The sequence below is a fragment of the Octodon degus genome, unplaced genomic scaffold (genome assembly GCF_000260255.1).
Source record: "Octodon degus isolate 3935 unplaced genomic scaffold, OctDeg1.0 scaffold00038, whole genome shotgun sequence".
NCBI lineage: Eukaryota > Metazoa > Chordata > Mammalia > Rodentia > Octodontidae > Octodon > Octodon degus.
Window position 1 is genome coordinate 14,759,116 of NW_004524614.1, and position 8,906 is coordinate 14,768,021.

The 8,906-nt window shown below is 35.8% G+C and overlaps 1 protein-coding gene and 1 pseudogene across 1 annotated transcript in view; both read right to left on the reverse strand.

Moving 5' to 3' along the window:
* Sohlh2 (spermatogenesis and oogenesis specific basic helix-loop-helix 2) overlaps nt 1-1,249 on the reverse strand; it is a 90,401-nt gene extending 89,152 nt beyond the window's left edge. The window contains exon 1 of the mRNA XM_023715065.1: nt 1,241-1,249. Within this exon, the coding sequence (XP_023570833.1) occupies nt 1,241-1,249 (9 nt within the window). The remainder of the gene's footprint in view (nt 1-1,240) is intronic.
* Nucleotides 1,250-2,581: 1,332 nt separating this feature from the next.
* On the reverse strand, nt 2,582-3,007 carry LOC101591234 (annotated as a pseudogene).
* Nucleotides 3,008-8,906: the final 5,899 nt, after the last annotated feature.

An 8,906-nucleotide genomic window follows, 5' to 3' on the forward strand; every position in this document is an offset into this window, starting at 1 on the left:
TTTGTAAATAGGATCACAAGTCCGCATCTTGTACAGCAATTAATCACTAAGAAGAATGTATGCAGTGTATTATTTGTTGAAACTGTCCTTCTGATATGATTTGAAACTGTCTCATTGCTATCTGTTTGTCAATAAAACTTTGGAAAAAAAAAAAAAAAGTTAACCAGAGAATATCATTGCTGTTTTAAACTTCCCTCTTCAGAAAGTATGCCCCTCAGAGAATAGGTTATGTTCTTGATTTTTACAGTTACTTTTATATAGATTTTGTATCTGTCCTTATATATTTATTCTCAAATATTTTAAATCTATGTACTATTGAACTAATGTTCCAGTTTTAAATAACATAAAGAAGATATTTGGCTCTCTATTCAAACAATCTGCTTTAAATACTTCATGGTTCTATTTAGTTCTAATATATTTTAGTTGACTCTACTCAATTTCCTAGGGAGATAATTATAATCTTCAAAAAGTGACATTTTTTGTCTCTGTTTTTAGACCATTAGACACTTATTTATTTGAAGCATTGGCTAGAACAACTAAAATAATGGCTCATTTTGTTTTTCCCATGGACTTACAGGGAATATTTTGAACATTTTCATCATTAAATATGAAACTTACTAAAGGTTTCTAGTCAGTATCTTTATCAAATATTAAAGCCTTCTATTTGAAGAGTTTAAATATAAGAAATGGTGGCTGAAATCTATCAAATACTTTTTCAGTATGAATATGATCTATTATTTTTTACCCTTTAATCTGGCAGGTAGTAAAGTACTGGATTTCCTAGTGACAAGCCATCACTGGTATGCTGGGATAAACCAACTCATAATGTGTAATGGATTCAATTCAATGACTACAAAATTTCTGCATCTATGATCACAAGTGAAAATGGACACAATTTTGTTTTAATGTACAGTCTTATTTGGTTTGGGTGTCAGGGTTATAGGGTAGCCTAGAAGAATATAATAGCATCAATATTATTCTATATTGCTACACATTTTATTCAACATAGAAATTATCTACCTCTGGAAGCTTATTTTTAAAATGTCTGTAAAACTTGGTCCAAAAGACAGTTATATAAGTGGATCTTAGACTACTTTTTATAGTTCCTTAGTGATTACCGACAATTCTAAGTGTTCTACTTTTCTGAGACAAATTTTTTTCCTGTATATTTTTAAAATTCCACTTCACCTACATGTATTTTCAAATGTATCATTTTTCTTAAAAATGTAATATTTATTACTTGATTCATCTTGCTAACTATAAATTAGTATTTTTTCTATCTTTTCTAGAATGCTTTATCAGACACTACAAAATTGTATGGCCCAACATGGTAGCCATATATTGCTGTTTAAATTTAATTAAATATGTTAATTAAAACTGGAACTTTAGTTCAATAGTACTAGTCTTTCAAGTGCTCAGTACCCACATGTAAGTGGCTACCACATAGCATGATACAATCACATACCATTTTTATCACTGTAGGAAGTTATGGATAGCACAGCAGAGGTCCTAAATCTTCCAAGTGTTTTACTCTACAGGTTACAGTATACAGTGCATTCATATTTATTCAGTGATAAATATATTTTGCTTGTATTTCCATTTCTAAATAAGAGTCACATTAAAATCCTAAAGACGCATTTAATTTTCTACAGCTTGGTGTATTTCAGTATTTGATTCTGTGATCTATACACTACCAATTTCTTCAATAAACTGTCAAATGAAATGCCCCACATGATGTCTACTTTTTAGAATTTGTTGACATCTTACTCATAGCTTAACAGTATTTTTTTTTTTTTCGGAACCAGGGGGTGAACTCAGGCCTTTAGCAAGCGCTTATTCTACTGAGCCATCTCCCCAGTCCCAACAGTAAATTTTCATTAATTACTAGAAAATAATACCCATTTTCTGTTAGGCATAAAGTCCTATATATCTTTTAAAGCAAATCTATTATTTGTTTTCTTACATTAGGCCTACTTGAGCCTTCTGGGTTTTCTTGTTGTTGTCTTTTACAGTGAAAAATAGGTTTATTGGAATGTTTTTAGTTATAGTCAAAGGCAGAAACATTTAGCTTTTGTTACACCCATAAACATGAGGAAGCTGCTTACAAAGCAATCGTATTACAAAAAGAATGACATCCTTGCAGCACTGATGGAATGGTTCTGGATCTTCTTTAGCATAATGATTTGGTTCTCTACATAGGCTTTTGGACTCCTAGCCTGACCCCCATCTTGATGCAATGATGCAAGAATTTATGCCACTAAAATATTAGTATGAAACACTGCCATTCAGTGCTTGGCTATATACACAAATAATGAACTGGCAAGTATCTAGTTTCAAATTAGATCCTTGGAATATAGCAAAATAGTTATCTTTGCTTTACACAATTATTCAAAGTACATTTTATTGGAAGGTAAGAAAATAATCGGACATTCTCAACGCTCCAATTTGAAGTGATACTTGCCTCTTAGTTTCTTGAAAAAGAAGTTTTGAAAGTTATGCACATAGGTTTCATTTAAATTATGCAGCAGTCTATTAATAATAATGTCCCAGGTCTTGTTTAATGAGGAGCTCCACCATCAGATCAAGTATGGTATTTCATAACTATGAGAATGACGATCACTAGCAAAAGGATAGCAGCACCTGAAGCCATGATGGCTTTTATTTTGCATTCACACCAGCACATTTGCCTTCATAGTTCTTTGGATTTGTTGCTAAAAGCAGTTGCATTATCCAATAAACTGACTTATCCTATAGTTTGTCTACTCTCTCCCCTCTTTCAATTACCTTTGTGATATTTTCTTTCAGGACATCATTAACATCATCCACCTGATTCTGAACATGCTCGATTTTATCATTTCTAGGTCCAAATCTTGGTCCAGATGGTCCCCTTAGAAAAGTTCTCTTCTTTATCTGAATCATCTTCTAAAAGATTTCTCCTTTCATTTTTCACAGAACCAGTGACACCATCATCATTTAGATGGCGCTTAAATTTAAATTTGGGAGGCATACTTTTTACTGCGGAAGTATTTTATTTCCCAGGAGAGTATTCACCACCCTCACTTTTTTGACTTTTCCACTCCAGTGATCCAGGTCTACTTACCAGGTTTAAAGACTGCACCTTCCCTAAGGCTTAGGGAGCTTGGCAGTTCTCTCAGGCAATGTGTGGCTGGTAAGCAGCCGGAGGAAGAAGCAGGGGAAACAGAAGACGGAGAGGAGAAGACTGTGGGCATGCCAAGCTTTCTGTTTACGTAATAGGCATGCCAAAATTTCCCTGAACATGTTCTTTTCCATTTATCAATTTCACTGACTATAGATCCCCATTTCGAATTATAGGACATGCTCATAACATTTCATAGTAATAACACATATTTGTATAAATACATAATTACATTATGATCTGTACGATGATCTATATTAGCAGGTAAAACATTATATGCTGATCATACATAAACTATATATGAAATATAACTGTCATTTTTAATGCTCCTAATATGAAATTTTACTTTTCCGCTATATAGCTGTCTTTTTTTTTTTTTTTGGTGGAAGCAGGGATGGATCTCAGACCTTTGCACTTGCCAGGCAAGCACTTGTTCTACTGAGCCATCTTCCCAGCCTCAATATAGCTGTTTTTTATACAACTTTATATTTAACGGTTCTCTATCATTTTGACCTTGTATGGCTTCTACAAAAAGCAAGTAACTTGAATTTTTAGGGTTTTTTTTTTTTTTTACAAATTAAGCTTTCTATTTTTGATGTAGACACGTATAATTGATCAGTTAATACCATTTAGATAACCTAATTAGCTAGTATCAATTATGAAACAATGGCAAACCAGTGTGAAACAGTCTAATTCCTTTCATTTTTCTTTTTCCATCCTACTGTACCTTTAATGCTTTGGGAGTAACAGTCCTTGGTTTCTATTCTTTTTTTTTTTTTTTTCAGAAGCAGGGATTGAACTCAGGCCCTTGTGCTTGCTAGGGAAGCGCTTATTCCACTGAGCCATTTTCCCAGCCCCTGGTTTCTATTCTTAAGAGTGATTAGTTGCTTTAGTTTTTTATTTTGAATTAATTTTAGATTTACAGAAGAGCTGCAGAGAAAGTATAATGAATTCTCATAAACTTTCTATTAACACCTTCCAAAACTATGATAGTATTTTCATAACTAAAAAGAGTTCTTATAAATAAAAAAAGAAGGGGCCGGGGAGATGGCTCGGTAGAATAAGCGCTTCCCTGGCAAGCACAAGGGCCTGAGTTCAATCCCCGGTTCTGCCAAAAAAAATAAATAAATAAAAATAAATAAAGGAACCTAATGAATTAACATTGGATAGTACTACTACACGAACTACAGACTTTGCTTCCCCAGTAATGTCCTTTTTCTGTGATAGGAGCTCATCAATAACACATTACTATGGTTAATCTTCACTGTTTCCTAGTCTCCTCCATTCTGTATGGCTCTTCAGGTTCCCTTTGTTTTTTTCTGATTCTTGAATAGTGCTGATCAGATATTCTGTACACATTTCATAAGCTGGATATGTCTATTTCTGGTTATCAGATTGAGAATACGGAATTTTTAGGAAAATAGCTAGCCATAAAGTCCCTTTATCAGGGTATTACATATGGAGACATCAGTAGAGATGTTCACTTGAGTCCCTTAGTTGAGGCAGGGAAGGGTAGTACACTGTAAAGTCATTATTTTTCCCTGTTTTCAGAAAGGTGTCACTAAATCCAGACACTCAGGGGAAGGGCCTCAAGCACCTACCACCTCTTGGGGAAGGAATAGCAAACAATAGTGCCTATATGGTAAAAACATCATAGCAATAGATGAATATGGGGGAGGTTCATGAATAGTTATTTCATTCTTTGGGTTGCAATCCAATGTCTTTGTTATTCATCTTGTTACTCAAATAACTACTTTGGCCACTAGGAGCTAAGTCCTCAATTTTCAATAAGGATAGGTGTTCATTTTCAATTAAAATATAGTTAACCTAAATCTACAGCCTCTAAGACAGTACACTTAATGTCTTCCTCTACCTAATACTCCACACCAGCTCATGCATTTATGTCATGAAAAGCTGAAATTTTAAATTCTACTCATATTTTTATATTTTTAGTTTTTAAAAGACTACAACATGGTAAAATATTTCCATATTTTCTAATTCATTTTATCGTATTATAGTACAAGCTCAGCAAAGTCTTCTTAAGATTATCTGATGGCACAAAGAGAGACATAGCGTGTGTGAAAACTTCTCCCTTGTGTGCTCACAACTCAGTGGTAGTTTTACCTAGTAAATACTTCTAAGGTCAGTTTATGTTGTCCCGCTCTTTTGGAGATCTTGATCTACTTTCTTCTGACAGGCTGAGTTATTGACAAAAAAAATTAAGCTGCTTTGTTTTTCTTTAGGTGATTTATTTCCTCTATTCTCTGGGTACTGTTAGTTCTCTAAGTAAGATATATTTCTTTGATATTTCCTCCTCAATGTTGTCTTTTTCTACTTATAAACCTTCTACCACACACTGGAATTCCTAAATTAATCCTTCATGTCTCAACTTCTTCCTGAGAAGTTAGATCCCTTAACTTAATTTTCCAGATCACCAGCTCAGTCTTCAATACATCTCAAGAGTTTTTCAACTTAATATGGCTTGATAATTTAAAAAATTATCACCTGCTATTTTTTAGGATGTAATAGCCTAAGGATATTAGAATTTGTAGTTTATTTCTATTCCCTTCCCTTCTAGCCCATTCAGGCTGGTAATTCTGAAGGCTAGGCCATCCATTATAAAGGCACTAGCAGATTCAGTGTCTAGTGAGGACATGATTTCCGGTTCATAGATGGCAATTTTACTGTTCTGACATGGTAGAAGGGCCAAACGGTCCCTGTTGAGCCTCTTTTATACAGGTATCAATTCTGTTCATGATGGCAGAGGCTTCATGACCTAATCATCTCTCAATTGTCTGGCCTCCTAATACCATCACCATAGGGGTTAGGATTTCAACATCTGAATGTGGAGGGAACACATTCAGTCTACAGTACCTCAGTCTACTTCTGACACAACTGTCCTATCTCTACATCTGTTATAGCTCTGCTGATATCTGGCAATTCTTGCATGTGCATAAGCAGGTTCCCTTTAGTTGGGCGGTACTATTTTGCCAGTGGCCACTTCCTTTAGATTACACTTGGCAGGAATGAGAAGAAAAGTGGAAACAGTCTTTGGAACACAGAGGCTGGGATTAGCTGTCAAAATAAAGGCAGGCCTCCTTCATTGTGAGAAAATAAAAAATAAATTTAAAAAAACAAGTACTATGATTTATCTCCCTCCCAACCAGTGTCTTCCTTGCCAGCGACAGAAATCTAGAAATCACCCATACTTTGAATCCTCATCTGCTTATAATTCATTTTCTTTAAAGAGTAGTTTGGGGATTGGATCCTGGAATTAAAATCACCATTGCTTTTGGTGTCACAAAAAAAAAAAAAAAATCAACCTGGAGAGGCCCTGGAATAGAAAAATCCAGGGGCCCACCTTCTCCAGGTGGTCTGCATCCACAGAATTCAGTCCACATACACACCCTCTGCCCACTTTATTTCCGTCAACCCTGAGCCTAGACTATCATAAAATTGCTTTACCTCTGCATTTCCTTTTCTTTAAAGAGCCCCCCCCCCCTTTTTTTGGTCTATTTGTCTCCTGTCTTTTCTGTCCATCTCTTTATTTCCTCTAGTATCAGGAATTAAACTCAGGACCTCACCAGGCATGGTGGCGCAAGCCTGTAATCCCAGCATTTTGCAGGCTGAGGCAGGAAGATCACTATGAGTTCCAGGCCAGCTCTGGTCACATAGTGAGTCCAGACCATCTGAACTACATAGTGAGACTCTATCTCAAAAAACCAAACCACAAAAAACTCAGGGCCTTATACCTCTTAGGCAGATGCTACACCACAGAGCTATATCCCACCCCTGGGATATAGGTCTTCTCTTCCTGCCTATGAGGCTGTAGTTTTTCTACTTTGGCTATTAGAAATTTAATCCCACCTACTTCTTAAATTTTAAGTTGTCTTATATTTTATTTTGTTTTTGTGGGGTTTTTGTTCAGAGAGAAGCTGCTTTGTTTGAACCAAAATCTCATGAAAAATTAAGCACTGGTTTGGGTGTTATGCCTCTTTGTATTATTAATGCAGAACACTTATTCCCACCCTTTTTTTCATTGATATTTACTTGCCAAAGTGTCGTGTGTCAAAATTATCTCCTGTCACTGAGTCTGCAGTGTATAGAGAGGTTTATCTGTTTTCTCCATTCCCCATCATAAGCTCATATTACCTGGCCTACCCCAGAGAGGATAAAAATGTAAACTCCTTCGTGTAGCCTTTCATAGCTTGAAACCAACCTAGCTCACCAAGCTTATTTCCTTCTACATCTCTCAAATCCCTGCATTTTCAGAAGAGAACATTAACACTTTCAAATGAGCTCTGAAACTTCGAATGTCTACAATGGAGTGTTGGGACCCTTCCCCTATATCTGCTTTGGCTTTCATTTTTGTAAACAGTCCTCATTTTCAGAATTTAACAGCACTTTGTGAGTAAAGATTACGAATCCCCACTATAGCACCTAATTTATCCTATACTAGTGTATTGCTTTTCGACTCCAAAGTGAAGCACTGAAATAATCGAGTCATCATGATACAAGTGATTAAAGTTTTTTTTTAATTAACCTGGCTAATGGGAGCCACCTATGAATGTCCAAAAATGCCTAATACAGAGAAACTATATTAATTTTTATCTTTTACTCAGGCCTTTTGAGAATAAAAGGGTATTGCAAATAATTACATTTAAATGATATATGTTACAAATAAACTATTTGTGAAACTTTCTACCAGAAGGCTTTTCTTAAACATCCCAGCACTTTGTGTGTCCATTTAAATATGCTTGACATTTATTTTTCTCATAGATATTTACTGTGTCCCTCTTACTGGGCAGAGTTTTGGGTTCAGGAAACACAAGGTAAACAGACAAGTTCCCTCACCTTATGGGGCTTATAGTCTAGCAGCCTTTCTTTCTTTGACTAAACTAGCATGGCTTTCTATCTCTGGAATACACAAGAGTGTATGAACTTTCTATCTAAGCTGCTACTGATAATTTTTCAACAGCTTGATGCAATGGAAAAGGAACAAAGGATTTTCAGGAAAGCATCAGAGTTAGCCTTTTAGTTCATCCACTCAGTGACTGAATCAGATACTTATGTGATCCTCCTGGTCTGAAGGATAACACAACTGTCATACTTCTAAGGACAAACATTTGTATATGCCCCATGGGTGGTATTTAATTGCCATATTTTCTCAAGTGATACCACACCTGAACACAAAGAACACAAAAAATTAAACCTGACAGGGAGAGATAAGAGGGTGGAACTTGGGGACATGTGTCCATGCTGGGCAATGAAACAGCTCTGAATGGAACTGTTCTCTGCTTCATTTGGGTCATAGAGCTTGAGAAACAAGGTCTACTGAAAAGCAAAAGGTGAGCTTTAAATAACGGAAATCAGCTGCCAAAATCAAGTCTTTCACAAGTGAATACCTGGTGTTGATTGCAATACCACCCTCAGAGGCTCAGATCCTAATATTCTCCCAGAACCTCACAGTCTTGTCAAGAAATAGTGGAGAAAGCCAAAAGGGCAAAACATGGATACTGTAGAGTGAGGAGACACCTGAGTGTAGGTTGGAATACTAGCAGGAAAAAATGACAAAGAACTAACTCACTGTATGTAGGAGTCTCAAGTTTGCATGGTGCTGTGAATTACGGCACAGAAGCGGCAGGAAACAAAGAACTGGAAAGATCTGACTCTCTTACTGCAGGCTTCTTCTATATGTAGCATGCTTAGAATGTCACACTAAGAGAAATTTAAGAACTGTTCAGGTCCA